Source organism: Punctularia strigosozonata (genome assembly GCF_000264995.1).
Source record: "Punctularia strigosozonata HHB-11173 SS5 unplaced genomic scaffold PUNSTscaffold_4, whole genome shotgun sequence".
In the NCBI taxonomy this organism is placed as follows: Eukaryota; Fungi; Basidiomycota; class Agaricomycetes; order Corticiales; family Punctulariaceae; genus Punctularia; species Punctularia strigosozonata.
The window spans coordinates 424,572-440,373 of record NW_006767436.1 but is presented as its reverse complement, the minus strand read 5'-3'; the positions used below and the strand labels follow the sequence as shown (position 1 = coordinate 440,373).

The 15,802-nt window shown below is 57.8% G+C and overlaps 5 protein-coding genes across 5 annotated transcripts; 2 read left to right on the top strand and 3 right to left on the bottom strand.

Annotated features, from left to right (window-relative positions):
* Positions 1-231: 231 nt before the first annotated feature.
* Positions 232-1,645, top strand: PUNSTDRAFT_50953 (uncharacterized protein). The gene is made up of 3 exons (XM_007381731.1): positions 232-322; positions 388-952; positions 1,009-1,645. The coding sequence occupies exons 2-3, from the start codon at positions 410-412 to the stop codon at positions 1,444-1,446; spliced, it is 981 nt and encodes a 326-aa protein (XP_007381793.1). The 5' UTR covers positions 232-322; positions 388-409; the 3' UTR covers positions 1,447-1,645.
* A 1,509-nt stretch (positions 1,646-3,154) lies between these two features.
* On the bottom strand, positions 3,155-6,734 carry PUNSTDRAFT_64791 (Pkinase-domain-containing protein; the record flags this gene model as incomplete). Its single annotated transcript, XM_007381730.1, has 7 exons — positions 3,155-3,892; positions 3,954-4,287; positions 4,358-4,755; positions 4,849-4,918; positions 5,518-5,649; positions 5,959-6,083; positions 6,135-6,734. The coding sequence occupies 7 exons, from the start codon at positions 6,732-6,734 to the stop codon at positions 3,155-3,157; spliced, it is 2,397 nt and encodes a 798-aa protein (XP_007381792.1).
* A 1,584-nt stretch (positions 6,735-8,318) lies between these two features.
* PUNSTDRAFT_43248 (uncharacterized protein) lies at positions 8,319-9,471 on the bottom strand (the record flags this gene model as incomplete). Its single annotated transcript, XM_007381729.1, has 2 exons — positions 8,319-9,163; positions 9,258-9,471. The coding sequence occupies 2 exons, from the start codon at positions 9,469-9,471 to the stop codon at positions 8,319-8,321; spliced, it is 1,059 nt and encodes a 352-aa protein (XP_007381791.1).
* Positions 9,472-12,407: 2,936 nt separating this feature from the next.
* Positions 12,408-13,882, top strand: PUNSTDRAFT_43247 (uncharacterized protein; the record flags this gene model as incomplete). Its single annotated transcript, XM_007381728.1, has 3 exons — positions 12,408-12,749; positions 13,086-13,740; positions 13,791-13,882. 3 exons carry the CDS (start codon positions 12,408-12,410, stop codon positions 13,880-13,882), a joined length of 1,089 nt encoding a protein of 362 aa, XP_007381790.1.
* Positions 13,883-14,499: 617 nt separating this feature from the next.
* Positions 14,500-15,463, bottom strand: PUNSTDRAFT_43246 (uncharacterized protein; the record flags this gene model as incomplete). The annotated part of the gene is made up of 4 exons (XM_007381727.1): positions 14,500-14,533; positions 14,592-15,112; positions 15,166-15,207; positions 15,266-15,463. 4 exons carry the CDS (start codon positions 15,461-15,463, stop codon positions 14,500-14,502), a joined length of 795 nt encoding a protein of 264 aa, XP_007381789.1.
* Between the last annotated feature and the right edge of the window lie 339 nt (positions 15,464-15,802).

Sequence of the window (15,802 nt, the reverse complement as noted above, 5' to 3'; positions counted from 1 at the left end):
TTTCTCCAAACGCTACCTCGATCGGCATGCCTATTAATGTCAATTGCACAACCGGCCTCGAGGCTAATACGGACATCAGCGGTATCGGTGTGCGCCTTTCGTTCTACATCCAGACGCTCCTGATGCGTAAGTTCAGTGCAATATCTAGAAGCGTGAGGTTCAATACTCTGACACACAACGTGGCAGTCATGACAGCCCTACTCGTGAAGAACCCGGCTGATTCCAGGGGCCCATTATGCGTGCTCATCACCACGAACATCGCCTATTACCTTGTGTTCTGGATACTAGCGTCTCAGCACGACTCACAGCTGACTCTGTACGAGTGCGTGCAATGCTTCGACTATCTCTGGTACCAAGTTCCTCAATGCCGATAACGGTGCTCTTTAGCGGGGTCGTAGTATGCTATCTCATGGCCTTCTCAACGTTCGTAATCGAAATAACCATCGGAAGGCTTCACGAGCATCTCATCGACACCCTGCTGAACCGGCCACGGATCGCCGGCCAGTCCAGACGAAAAATCGACGTAACACACCTGTTGGTTGCCGCATCTGCGGTCTTGCAACTCTTTGTTCTCGCGGTCGTTGCATCCTCGCTTTTCGAACAGGCGGAGACGTTTGGTTCGCAGCCAGAATGCAATAAGGATGTCGTCCTCGTTTTGTTCGCTCCCTTCAAAGTGTTGGGCTCTGGTCGAGTGTTCGCGGAGGTCTTTTTGGCTGCTATGATTTTCGTTGCAGCCGCGCGTCGATTGTGGAACGTGGTTCACAAACCTCCAGGACTCCCGCTTCCAGTCGGGACTTGCTATGGCACCCGCCGCTGCCCGGGTTTCCGTCCTTTGTGGTTATCCAAGACTCTTGCGCTTCTGGTCATCGTCTCGTTGTTCATCGTCAACATCGAACTTCTGCGGGTTGAAAACAATGTGCACTCTGGGATCAACGACTGGGACTTCGGTCAGGTCAGTAGATTAGCATGTTTGTCAGTCCGAATGCACTTACACCCGCAATAAATCAGATTTTGCCCATGCTCCTGCTCGTTTTCCCCATAACGACGATCTATAAATCCGTACCCGTGCAGACTATTTATGCGATGCTCGGGATACAAACCGGAAGACCTAGTACAACTATCTCATACAACATGCACCCCCCTGAGGCTACACCCGAAGCTGCGTCGGAACCTGTCGATGCTATCCCGATGACCGCCATTGAGTCGAATGACGGTCCCTCGCAAATGCGCCCGGCGGAAGAACTCGCCGTCACCCCTTCCATGCCTACTCCACCTACCCACGCTGTACAAGCTTCATCTACACGGTGGCGCTCGGGAAGGGCGAAATTCACCCATCGATTCACCCAAACGCCAGTCCGCATTTGCCGCAATGGCGGGCGAGTTTCACCCTCAGAGGGTAAATTTAACCGGCTCAACGGGTTGCCACGAAGGGTGAAAAAAGCCTGAAGTATGAACTCTTTCACCCTCGTGATCGAAACCCTCATTCCTGAATATGAGGCGAACTTTTCACTATGAAAGGAGGCAAATTTCACTCGTGCATGCTCAGCCTGTAGTCAGGAATAGCGTAGGAATGCAATACTCGTTGCTTATATACTTATAAGGTTACCGTACAGGACAGTATGTACACCGACTATATGTGATTAAGACTACCCATCGCCATCTGGCGTCCCATCGCGAGGTTCAGATTCCTCGAGGTCGTCGAGGTCCATAGGTTCGCAACCAGCATTTCTGGTGGCGTCGTTTACTTGACGGGCGCGCATCCGCGAGTATTTGTTGCGGTTCTTGAGGTATTGCTTGCAAACTTCGACGACAGGCCAATCGCGTTCAAACCGTTCAAGGTACGGCTCGCGACGTCGGCACTGCAACATGTTTATGTTAAAGGCATCGATGTCGATGTCGAGGCTCACTTACAACTCGACAGAGCTTGTCAATCCTCTCAGGGTCTTGCTGCGAGTACGTTTTCGTAAGATCAAGCTTCACTTCGACGCATACTTCTCTGATGCTCCTCTTCGGAAGGATCTTCCCTCCTCTCTTGCCGAGGATTCACTAATCTCCCTGGACGAATATCAGTGTTTCCACATTTCATATCCTCTCTGGCATTCTGACAGATGCTACACAAGCGTCAAACACAGCTGTTGATCCGTGCAGCAGGAAGCGTACGCAACAACAAGCAGGATTGGCGAGTGCGAGCGGGACTCAGACCGTGAACGGGGTGAAACGTGCAGCTTTGACGGTGACTGCGACAGCATTTCTGTGACGACGGGTAAGCTTTGTAAGCGAAGTGTAGTCACACGGTTAGAGTTCCTCAGAGTTCACACAATAGACCGGGGTAAGTCTCGTTGAGTGCGCAGGAGAAAGCTAGAGTACATGATCCTTTGTACTCTACTTATATACTACGGAGGCCCTACGTGTCAGTCATATTTTATAGGGCGTAATACGTGTCTTTCGGTGGGGGTTTTATCACGACTCGAGTGCACGTTCGTCAGGAGAGTCTCTGTCGGGGCGAAGGTCCGATGGTGGCGCTACAATTTCACGCTGGCAACACTTCTCAGGAGGCGTCTGGCAGGTCCCTCTCGTAGAACGTAGCCTTGTATGATTGCTTGTTGCATGACCATGCTTATACATCACGTAGATCGAAGAAGTAGTCCAAGGCACAGCTATCGTCGGAGTCGCGAATGTGGTTGGGTTGCCTCTGGTTTCCGGGGTCCTCCTGTCAAGTTTCTGCGTTCGATGTCGCAAAGTTATTGAAGCCGTAACCCTTTGCTTGGCAGGCTGCAGCACATATATTCCTACATTTAATTACACACTTTACTACAGCACACTTGCTACCGTATTGATTGACTATGGTGAAGGGAAGGGTTGAAGGAAGAAGAACGGACTGGGAGACAATTGGTTAAAACGCATACAGGATGGGTTAAGTTTGTGCCGTGAATTGCATGTTCGATCCGGTCCATATGAAATTTGGAAGAGGGGCAAAAGAAAGAGAGAAAGAAAAAAAGAGGCTGGACCAAGATACGTTATTTGCTCGACGCTGGTGTCAGGCCGACGACCGCGCCGGCATTCATTAAAAAGAATGCGTCGTAATGTCTTCTTCTTCTGGCGTTTGGCCGGCTTCTTCTTGGTCTTCCTCCCCGAACGGGCTTTCGTACTTCCCTCATAACTCCGGATCGACGTCGTCCAGCCCGTCCAACGCGCCCTTCCGCCTCGCGTTCGCATACCTCCCCGCGTGCCGCTCGTCGTCCCACGCCTCGTCCTCCGTCGTCGGCTCGTTCCCGTCCTCGTCCTCCACCGCCTGCTCGTCCTCGTCCTCGGCCGCCGCCGCGTCCGCCTCGTGCCGCTCCCTCCCGCCCACAAAGCTCTCCCCTCCGCTAAACGTGAACCCCGTAAACTGCTCCTGCACGCTGCTCGTCAGCGGCGGGCTCGTCGCCGCCTCGCGCGCCCTCCGCTTCGTGCTCTTGATCTCGATCACGTTCGGCCCCGCCCCGTTCGCCTTCTGCGTCGGGGCGGCGGCGGCGGCGGCGGGAGTGGGGGCGGGGGCGGGGGCCGCCGGCGTGCGCGCCGCGGCGGACGACGGGCGACTGCCCAAATCCGAGCCGAGCGGGCCGTTCGGCGTGTGCGAGCCGGGCGTGAGCGACGACGGCGACGTCCACGCCTCCGACGGGTCGTCCTCGTCCCACGCCTCGCCGTCGACCATCTCCCTGACGTCGACCGACGTGAACTCGTTGTCAAAGTTGGCCACGGACTCGTCCGACTCGACGATCGGCTTGAACGGCGGCGTGACCTGCTTGAGCGCGAGCGCGCGCCAGTCGATCGATTTGAAGAACGGGTGCTCCTTCAGCTCGGCCGCATCGCGCTGGGCGCCGAGCCGGTGCTTCGGATTCCGGTTCAAGAGCTACGAATCGCCCGTCAATCCACACCTCCCCCACCACGTACTTGCAGAAAGCGCAACTCACCCCTTTGACAAACATCTTCCCATCCTCGCATATCACCCCCTTCGGGAACCGGATCTTCCCAAAGCATATGTTGCGATACATCTGCTGCGTGTCCTCGGCATAAAACGGGCTCCAGCCGCAACACATCTCGAACAGCAGCACGCCGAGCGACCAAAAGTCGACAAGCTTCGAATAACCGTGCTCGTCCAGGAGCACCTCCGGCGCGAGGTACTCGGTCGTGCCGCAGAACGTGTTCGTCAGCTCGTCCGAGCGCAGGTCCGCCTTGGACAGCCCAAAATCGCACAGCGCGACGTGGCCCGTCGCGTCGAGCAGGATGTTTTCCGGTTTCAGATCCCTGGGTGACACCATCGGTTCAGCATCGCTCTCCGCCTCGGAGTCTCGCCAAAAAAAAAAAAATCACCCACCGATAGACGATATCGTATTTGTGCAGATGCTCCAGCGCCAAAATGAGCTCGGCGATATAAAACCTCGCGCGCTCCTCCGAGAACCGCGTCTCGCGCTGCAAATGCCAAAACAGCTCTCCGCCGCTCTTGAAGTCCGTGACGAGGTAGAGGTCGACCTCGGTCTGGAAGCTAAACTTGAGGCCGACGAGGAACGGGCACTCGAGCGAGCGCTGGAGGATCTTGCGCTCGCCGATGGTATGCGCGACCTCCTTCTTCGCGACGATCTCCTTCTTCGACAGGACCTTCATCGCGTAAATCCGCTTCGTGTCCTTCTTCCGCACCTGGAACACGCGCCCGAACGTGCCGCGCCCGATGAGCTTCAGGAACTCAAAGTCACGCGGGGTCAGCGCGCGCTTGTTCTGTGCGGATCCAACAATGAGACGCGGCCGCAGAAAACGTCGATGGTCAGCTTTTTCCCCCCGTTGCCCGCAGCGGAACGAGCGCCGACGAACCTTGAACTGCTCGAACCGGACTTGTATGCGCATCTCGCCCGTGACGGCCTCATCTCCCGTCGCCTGCAACCTGCGCCAGAGCCAAGCGAGTCAGAATTTCGGGACCACACGAATGGCTAAACGCCGAGCATCCGAGGAGAGATCCAACACGCCGGCGGTGACCAAGAGACAAGACTCTCGGAACTCCGGCGCCCAGGTCCGGTCTGCTTCCACAAGGCCGCGGGGCCCAGACCCGAAGGTCCCCGCATCACTGCGGACCACACAAACGGGGTGGGAAAGAGCAAAGCAAAAGAAAGAAAAAAATAACCGGCTCGCTCAAAGCCACGCAATGCTTTGGGGGGGAAAAGGAAGCCCTCTGAGAAGGGAAGAAAAGATGCGACCGGGATGGGCCGGTTGGTCCGCACCCGATTTAATGGGGGCCCACCGCATCTGGAAAAGAAGCCGCCACGTGCCCGGTGCGCTTCGCCGACGTTCCCATCTCTCCCGGGCCCGGGGGGAGGGGGGGGGGCAGATCTGTGGAGCGGAAGGGCACGCGCGCGGCACAGAAGAAGACAACCCTCCCCCCTCCTTCATGAAGATGGAAATAGATTTGGGGGGTCGCGCGGGCGGAACTCGGGATGGCGCGGGAGGAATAGGTGATGATAGACGGTCAAAGCAGAAAAGACTCACTTGTACCACTGGTCGACGGTGTGATCGTGCTTGAGCACGGGCTTGATCTGCACGCGGCCGAGGAAGAAGTGGTCTTCGACCGCACGGTCATATACCGTAAACGTAATATAAGACTGTTCCGATGTGACGTCGCTGCGAGGTGTGAAACATCATGAGTATCCGGTGAGATGCAGAGGTCAGGACGGAATGGTGTCAGATGATCGTAGGGGAGGGTGGGAGTTGCGGGGACGATGGTGTGCGGTATGTGGGGAAAAGCGCCATTGCTAAGCGCAGAAAAGAAAGCGCAAGCGATATGTAATACGCGAACCGAGCGCACCGCGCATGGTGGCAACGATCAACGTGTAGCCTGAGATCCGGCCCACTCGCGCACGACGAAACATCGGAACACGGAAGAGCCAGATAGGCGGAAAGAGACACAAGACAGGAGAGACTACTACTCACAAGGACACCTCGTGCTTCCAGACCGGGTTATGCGCCGGCATCCGGCCGAGGCTCATCTCGAGGCCCGAGCGGCGGGACGCGGTCGACGAGCCGGACGACGTGCGAGACGACGTGCCCGTGCCGGCCTGACTCCCGTCCGTCGACGGCGCCAAAGTCGACTTTGCCGACGACCCGACGCTCGACGGCGCGCTCCCCGCGCCGCCGTCCTTGTCCTTGTCCTTCTTCCCGCTCGCGGCGGCGCTCTTCATCGCGAGCCCGTGGCTCTTGCTGTTGATCGCGGCGAGCGCCGAGAGCGCGGTCGCCGAGCCGACGCGGGAGACGGTGCCGGTCGGGACGGCGGTGCCCTTGATCTCCTTCTCCGTCTCCTCGATCGGGTCGCGCGAGATGAACTCGTTCTGCTCAAACTGGACGACCACGTACGGCCGCGCGCGGGGGGACTGCACGTTCAGCCCGCGGGCGGAGAGCACCTTGACGTGGATCTGGCCGCGCGACGAGGTCGACGACGTGCCGTTCGCGGAGGATGCTGCGGAGGCGCCGTTCAAGGGCGCCAGAGCGTCGTTAAGCCCGTTCCCGTTCGCGTTCGTCGTCGTCGCAGACGCGACGCTCGTCGTAGGCGACGGGGGAGCGGAGTCGAGTCGAGCGCCGTCGCTCCTTAGCTTGGAGTGAGGGTGTTGCTGCTGTTGGTGATGGACGGCAGATGCGAGCGTGCCGGTAGCGGTGTTGAGGGCCTCCTGGGCCTTGTTGATGGCGGCGCGGTTCGCGGGCGGCGGGCGCATCTTGAACTCGGGCGCATGGAGCGAGAGCGAGGTGGTGGGCAGGGCGGCGGCGAACGTAGCGGCGCTGGGGGACGGCGGTGCGCCGAGCGGGGTGAGGTCGCCCGCGGTGGTGGTGCTGGTGGTGCTGATCGACGGGGTAGGGCGCGCGAGGAGGTGGTGGTGGTAAGGCGAGGTAGGGGTGCCGGCGAAAGCGGCGGGCGAGGCGAGCTGCTGGACCTGCGAGCGGAGGAGGGCGGTGTCAGTGCCGTGCGTGGCGGGGGTGGGCATCGGACCATTAATGGCCGGGGAGAAAGAGAGGAGGGGGAGATGAAATGAAACGGAAGGGGGGGCCAATGGAAAGGGCGTAGGGAGAAGGAGGCGTGCGTGCGGTGTTACGACAGTGGAAGAGGCGCGAGGGCCTAGGCGCCTCTGTCCGCCCCGGGCTCTTTACTCACCTTGTTCAGCCCGGCCTCGCTCGGCGGTGGCACGTCGAACGGATTCTTCCTGCCAAACCGACCCATCAGCTCCGTCGTGGCTCTGGCGACCCGAGCTGACCACTCACTCCTTGCCGTCGACGCCCACGCGGGGCGTCATCTGCGGATCGGGCGGCGGGCTCTGCGGCCAGAACTTGAGCATGGCGGGCGGGCTTTGATGATGCGCAAACTCCTGGGCCCTGACGTCGTCGGAGTGTGGAAATTCTGCGGGCTGGCTATCAAAGCGCCGCTGTGGGCAAAACTTTTTGTTGATGCGGGGGTGGAGGACCGTTGCACGGCGGATCGAGTGATTAGGTGAGATAGGGATTACACAGAGAGGGGGGGAGTGGATGGGCGAAGATAGGAGCGGGGTATAACGAGGACGAACGCCGACGGTTGTATGTTGTTGATCGTGATCGAAATCGAAAAAGCTCTGGGGCAGGAGTGGGACCGGCTCGCTCTCCCTTGCTCTTTCACGCTCGTTATCTATCTCGTCATCGGCGGGTTTCGCGAGCACAGGCTGTGACCCTTCCGAACTCGACGAACGCGGCGGGAAGCGGCAGCCCTATCCCGGTTCGCACCCCGAACAGCGCACTGTGGAGCGCTTTGGCACCCAGCCGACGTCCAGGGAGGCGGATGCCAATGGGGACGCATGGCATCATCCTTCCGCCTTTCAAATTCTCCCTTTGGCTCGCATCGCGATTCCGGAGGGGGGCGACGGTCTAGCGAAGCGCTTTACGAGGCTCAAACCGATCGTCGCGCGGTATAATTAGACGTACTACATACGATAAGATAGAGAAAGAAATACATAACACAACCGTTCAATAAATCGTCTTGGCTATCAATAAGCGAACAAACTTTGCGGAACCAGTCCCACAGCGACCGAAGAGTCAAAACATGCTATCGCGTCCGGCTAATCGCGAAGAACGCCGTGCTATGAACGTCCGAGCAACTCCCGCCGCGAAGCAAAATCAAAAAAACGGAGGGGATCCGCGCCTATCCGTGCTCTGCCGCGTCTATTCACGCCTTCAGGCCCCTGATAACGCCCCCGAGCCTGAGATCCCGCCTCCGCGCCTGGCCCGCGTTCCAAGTGCCAATCCTCACACCTTCGCGCTTCTCCTTGTCGTGCAGCTCAGGGCCGCCCGCGGCGGCGATCATCCTCCCCGGCACACTCCTCGATCGCCTCCAACGTCCACTTCTCCGCACCACCCCCGCGGCGCCTCACGCACCGCGCGTCGCCGTTCCTCGTCACCCTCACCTCCACCTTCTCCGACGACGAGTCCGTCGACGGACTATCCGGCCCGTCGTCGTCCCCTTCCTCCCGCGTCGGAAACACGAGCTCGACCGGCACGCACTCGCCCAACAGCCTCCTCACCCTCTCCATCTTCGCCCTCCTCTCGCTCGCCTCCGTTCGTATCCTAAACGTCGGCGCCTCGACCGCCCCCACCCCCTCCTCCCCCTCCCCCTCCTCTGGCTCTCCATCCATCGCAAACAACGGCGACGCCGGCACGGTCGCCAACCCGGGCCTCACAGCCGCCGCCGCGGCCCTCCCCGACCTCGACCCGACCGGCGCGCGCGCGCGAAGCCCGAGCGCCAGCCTCAACAACGGCGGCCTACGCTCCGTCGGGCTCGCATGCCTCGTCCTCCACGTCTCCGTCGTCGTCGCATCCGTCGTGAGCTCGCCAAACTCGGACATCAGCTCCTCCTCTGCGGGCGACACGGAGAACAGGGACGACGACGACACGGACGTCTCGGCGGTCCGCGAGGACGCGGACGCGGCGCTGGCAGACCAGGCGGAGGACGAGGACGCGGTAGAAGACGCGGACCCGGTCCTCGAGTGCGCGCGCGACGATCCGCCCCCGACGTCGATCACGGTGTTGAACCGCGCGCCGGCGGCGCCCGGTACAGGCGTGCGCGGATACCTCCGCGAGCTCGTCGTCGTCGCGTGCCGCCTGTGACCTTGCGACACCGTCGATTCTATACAGCCCAAAAGAAAAAACAACAAAAAATAAGGGGTTTTGGTGAGCGGATCTGAGGACAGGGAGGAAGGGAGGTGGCGAGGAAAACCGACCATCGAAATCGACGAGGCGCGGCGTGCTCCCGAGCACGCGCCCGATCTTGTTCGCGGAGCGCACCAGACGCGCGCGTTGGGCGCCGGTGAGCGTGTTGGACGTTGGCGGCGGAACGGGGTAGACCGACACGGCCGACTGCGCTGTGCCCGGTCGGCTTGGGCCCCTTCGTCCTAACGTTGTCTCGGTCCTGGTGGTAGTGGTGATCGTCGTCATGATTTTTGTAAATTATGTATGTCTTGGCGTAACGAGGTATGTTGCGTGGGTGGTTGTGCTGACGGCGTGCGGGTGATGCGAAAGGCAAAGAAGGCAAAAAGGCAGAGAAAGAGGACAGGAAAAGTATGTGAACGACGTGGAGGAGGAGGAGAATGGGGGTCGTTGTAAGGTGAAGGTTATATGTCGGCGGTCCCCGTGTTGGAGGCGGTAGAAATAGATCCGGAACCAGATGACAGAACCCAGCGCGGCGCGGGCTAGAAGCGGGGGATGCGTTCCGAGGTTGTGACGGTGTTCGGATCGGCTTCTGAGTCTATTACGTCGAGCGGCGTGGCGCGAATGGACGAGCGCGTCCGGTCGGGGGGCGTGGCGTGGCGCGGTTTTAGGTTTGAGACACTCTTGGTGTTGGACGATCGGGAACGATCGTCTGTCTGACGTTGCGACGATGAAAGGTAGAATATAGGCCTGAAGCGTGGAGGATCGTCGGACCGCTGGCTGGCAACGTGTACGTGAGCGTGTGCGCGCAGCCCTGGTGTGACTCCGCAAGCAATCGAAGGGGGAAGGGCTATAAACCGTCGGGGAAGAACTGGGGCGCCGTCGCACAAACGAGCGCGCCTCTGCACGCGACCTGGACTTCCTGGAGGAGGGGGATTGCGGAGATGGAGAGTGACGCCGTGGAGAGAGGGGATCCGCTCGATTATAGCCTCTGTCCTCCGGGTGCCGGTCGTCGTTGCAGCTTTGGTCCCGAAGAGCGCTCCCTATATAACCTTAATGTCGAGCCTCTCGAAGTCGCGTCCGCGGGAGAACAAAAAGCGACCGGAGCCATTGCGGAGCCTAGCGACGGGACGCAGAAGCCAGACGTTGTCTAAGACAATAGGTCATGTACAAGGGCGACTGCATTCCTGCGGCGGTGGGGTGCCGGGATTGCGCTTCTTCACTCGCAGAAGCACGCGCATGAGATCATGGGCCCCTGGGATCGATTATCGCTGGAAGTTGGAGCTTATTATTGTCGTGCCGGTATTTGACCCGCGGTCGCCCGGTTTTGGCAAGGCGAAAGAACAACAAGGACAGCAACAAAAACACACATTGCTGTCCGCGGCCGATTGAAGGTCGTGTTCGCGTTGCGGATATGAAGGTGAAGAGTTACGCATTGATGGGAAGTCGTAACATAGCATGCCTCTGATGCAAGTCGGTGTTCCGCGGCTAGTGGTGAGAGACAGAATGTTTCGATGCAATTGTTGAGAATGGCAGCATGAATGCAGACGTCGGAGAAGGCGCGGAAGAGACCGGTCGTAGGACCGGTGGGCGCTTTCCATGTTCACGTGTGCAGAGCTATCATGCTGTTTGACTTAGGACTGGGTCTGAATATATTCAAGTATACTCTATACTACATGGAAGGTATGTCTGTCTATCCCGATACGTGATATGTGCAACTTCATGCTTGCTATGCAAGGATTACTGGCGGAGGTGCCATGAATGCAATCAAAGCTCCGCTTCAAATGCTGACAAAGCAGGGTCAGTTTGCAGGAGCTCCCCGCCAGAAGGTGGCGGCCTCGGCTTCTTGTGCAATCTGCAGAGTCATCGACACGTCCTACCGGCATCGTTCTGGCAAGGCATCCCGCGTACCAAAATATTTGAGGCTTGACATACAGCTGCTGCAAGGTTTCAGCTACCATATGATCTAGTTTCTGGGTAGATTAGCAAAGAAATGACGATTTTCATCCATCAATGCAATCGAAATTGCATTGATGGTACATCCATAGTAGGTCCGTTCACAATAAAGCTTGAGATTCCCAAGATCAAGCTCGTCCTGGCCGTCAGCGAGCCATGTAGAGGGATTGGGAAATGTCCGTAAATCGTCCCCCAATTTGAGCTTGCAATGTCACTTGTACTGAGCTCCATTGACGAATGCGGATGGCTTGGCTGTGTACATAAGTGTGCCGAAGACGGCCGGTCGATCACGGACTCGAGGAGCTGTATCGTGAACAGACCTGATGTTGCTGCATTCCAGCTGTGTTGCAGAGAGATGATACACGGCGGTGGGATCAGGGTTCCGGCAAAAGACGAATTTTTATCCATGGTGAAACGAGAACTTGAAAATTGGTCCGTCGCCTCTAACTTACCTAGACTTCAAATTATAGTCTCGTTTTTATGCTGTCTTCGGGCTCTGATTGGTGGAGAGCGCTTACATAATACAATACTAACACGAAAACGAATAGGTCATGGAGCCGCGACCAATCTTTAAATTCACGTTTTCCTACGGTTATAAATCCACCTTTTGTCAGAATCGCAGACCCACCGCCGTGATAGACGCTGCGCCTCGCTCCCTCCACAATCAACGTGGTCGTGGAGACTTCCAAAAGAGGAACGAGTTTAGTCATCAATGTCGTGGTCAGTGTCGTGCTCGACTACATGGTGCACGGCACTGCACGCCGACAGCGACGTGGGTAACCGTCGTTACATCCATCCTGCTCAAAAGAGCTGCTGCGATACATGTCTATAAATCGAAGATTTGCGAAGCCGAGACCGGGAAATCATCGGAATGCACTCCATATCACATATGCTCGCTTTCATGGATGACCTTAGCCAACAAGTCTCAGCAATCTGTTTCGTGAAAAATTGATCCACATGAAGAGAGTAAACCCAAGCGAGCCCTATTGCTGCCATCATATCGAGCAACGGGGAGCCCGCCAAGCAGAGTTTAAAATGTGAACAATCGTGAAAGAGCGGAAGGAGGCGCACTGCTGGGGCAGTATTGGGCGCGGGATGTGCTAAGTTTCCTAATGCGGCAGTTACCACGGTCACGTTGATCATGGAGAGAGAAACGCGCAGCTCTCTGCAAACAGCTGTCATGTCAAAGCCCCAAGTCGTGCGTTTCTCTGCTCCATATATGCCCATGATACCTGACCTGACGATCTGATCTTGCTCAGAAGCCGAATATGCCATCTTTGCTGCTGTGGTTCAGAAAACCGCGCGCAGAAGCGCCTACGTACTCGCTCTGCAGCCTACTGCCGCCCGAAGTCACCCTCCTTATCCTCGCACAGGTGCACGCTCTCAACCGCTGGCAAGCTGGCGACCACTGGCTCTCAAAGTCGGGGGGCTCGCCGGACGCGTGCACGGCTGCGCTCAACCAGGCCGAGCTTCTTTCCCTTCTCCGCGTTTGCAAGGGCTGGTATCTCGCAGGGATTGCCACACTATACTCCGAGCCGTTCCTGGCTTCCCCTCACGCGGTGAAGCTTTTCACGCGTACTGTCACCTCCCGTCAGGATCTAGCGCGTCTCGTGCGCACGCTTGTGGTCGTTGAGCCTCCACTCGAGCCAGAGCCCAGCCTCAGGCTAGCAGACCGCGTGCCGTTCATCAGTTGTAGTCGTGCACGAGCGCGTCGATGACGGGAGGGAACGAGTGCGTTCTAGGGAACGACGTTCTACGGGACAAGTGCGTGTAACGGCGCGAGCGCAAACAAACGGATTCGATCACTCTGCACGCGGAGAGAATGTCGTAAAAGTGGGGGTTCAATTTCTTGCACTCCTGGTGATACGTGCGCATCCTCGATCTACGTATCTCGTTTGCGCCGGCTCGCGCTTTTCGGCTGTCAATGGTGCTCGCTCTCCGACAAGCTCGTGCTCACGGTTGAGTCTGACGCGGGCTCTGTGGCCACCGCCAAACTGCAGCACCTAGAGGAGCTCGCCCTCGCTGACTTCTGTGGCCTGGACCATGTCCAGCTCCCGGCCATGCCCGCCCTCCGGACCCTGCGCATTTGGCGCGCAATCTCGGACGTCTTCTTCGAACATGCCGTGCCACCATCTAAGGCGCTTCCCATGCTGGAGAAAATCGAGCTGGTAGGAAGTCGTTGCTACGTTGGCGCGCTCATTCAGTCCATCCAGTCGTATTCCCGCACGCTGAAGGAGCTTACTCTGATCGGCTTGGACGAGCTCTGCGTCGCCCGCGAGCTGGACCTCGCGGCGTTCACAGTGCTGCGTCGCCTTGTACTCGGGCCCATCCACTTCAGTGAACCACCCTTTGGCGTGGTGAGCATGCCTGCGTCACTGGAGGTGTTCATTGCGCTAAGGGCGGACGCAACATCGAGTAATTTGGAGTGCTTCTTCCGCAGCGCCGAGGAAATGGGGAGGTGCCTCGAAGCCCGACTGGACCTCGTAGCAAGCAGGCGCGAGGGCGCACAACTCTTGGCGAAGGTAGTCGGCCAAGCGCCGTTGAAACTCGTGTGCCTTTGTCGCGAGTGGAACATAACGCTCGAACAGGTGAACCCAGATGGTATGTACATCGTCTCGTGCACGATCATGGGTTTGACGCCGGACCATCAGAGCCTGGTCTCTTTGGCGAGGAAAGACATCCTACCTCTTCGTTCACACTCCCTTTCGTATCATCAACGCTCGAAGACTATTACAACATCTGAATGAAAACCAGCTCCTTGATGACGATAACCGGCAACGATGACCGGTTGTTCAAGTAACCTGCTCCTGTCTTTTGCTCTCCTGGGCGTCGTATCAGTACACTGATCCTTCGCGCTCTGCATGATCTCCTTACCATTGCTCTGGAGGTTGATTTGCTGCATTTGCCGCTTCCGATAGCTCACATTGTACGATACGTATGTCAGAACAAGTACCCTTCATGTAGCCTCCGGCGAGCATGATTCATAAGATGACGACTACACGGGAGTATCGTTTGGCAATTTCAGATAAACGCGCTAGAGAATCATAGTGTGCATTTCTTGTACTACATGAAACTGCGGTTCCGATGCGATATACAAGGTCCGAGGGTACAGAGGGGGGGATTATAAGGCAGGTCACGGCTGAGACGGAGAGACAGAGACAAAATTTGAGATATGAAGACCACGAGCTAGATTTGATCCAATGGAGCTACAGTTTCACGGCGAGATGAAGGTACGAGACGGAGACGGAGATAATGACCAAAACCAGAGGTGCTTTGGTGGCGGCGAAACGGAGACAGAGACATGGCCAGGGTCAATCTGGGGGACGACGATCATGCCGAGCTTCTTGGAGTAGCAGTCGATCAGCGACGCTTCGCAGGCTGGCGGGCGGTACGGCTGTAAGAATCGGACTGTGAGCATCGCTACATAAATCAGAGGCAGGAAGATCGCTCACCGAACAGGCCGCACATTCTCGTCGACATGCGATGAGAAGCGGGAGGAGTCGGTCGCTGCGCGCGCTTTATCCATGTTCGTACGAAATTCCGAGATGAGAGGCGTGGATTGGTTTTTCTTCGTCACGAGTTGGGCGAGGGGGACGAGGCGCGGCGAAGGGGCGCGACGCTTAGAGGTCGCGATGTTAACCTTGTCGGCAGGAGGCGGTTTCGCCGGACAAGCCTTAGCCTTGACCACGACCTTGCGAGGCATCGATTGAGGTTGCGCCTGGGAGGCAAGATCCTTTCTCCAGGCGTTACGAACGAGGACGGCCTCCTTGGAACCAGAGTAGCGCCATTGGGGAGGGAGAGACGCGCGCAGCCTCATGGAGCTAGGTCTAGGAGGCGAACGCGGCCCGGGAGCAAGAGCAGACACGCGTTTGCGCGCAGAAGGGCGCGGAGCCGGAGAACAGTCCTTGGAAGGACTAACGATGGAATGGTTGGCGCCGACGAGCGTTCTGCAAGTGTCAGCCTGAAGAGTCGCCTGATACCGCAAGTTCAGTATATCAGGTTGGACCATGGTATCGTAACACGTACATCATCGTTGTCGGACTTCTTCACTTGATTTATATGTTCGATCTAGGTTGGTACGGGAGGTGTGAGAGATGTAACAGAATGAGGGTCGAGTCTCGCTTACCCTAGTGGACGTCACATAGGGGGTGACGCAAGGCTCTTCGGTTACGATAGGTCCGAACGACTCGGGAAAGTCACAGCAATCTTCGGTGTTTTCAGCAACATCTTTGTTGCGGACAGAGATCACTCTAGCGCAGAAGCCAAGGACGCGACGTCCGAAGGCAGCGGTGGGCCGAACCTTGGTGAAGAGGGCGAAAGGCATCGCGTTGATGTAAGGATTGTCGTGGTAAGCGAGCGTGGTCAATGCAAGAGTGCTGAAAATATGAGATCACGCACGTACCCTGCTTTAATACCTTCACCATGCCTCCTCTTTCGCGGATGTGCTCGTTGTGGTCATGCCGGGAGTCCGAGTACTACGCGTTTCGTCACGTTCTCAAGAGCGTTGCTGCACGTGACTCATACCGAATCGTGCCATGAGTCGCGCGCGTCACCGACAGAGGGAGCTGCGCCTTGCTGCCAGTGCTTGTTCGTTATTATTGCCGTCCACAACATCCTTCAGGGCGACTAGCTACAAATCTCCTTGGCAGGGGCAGGTCTCTGC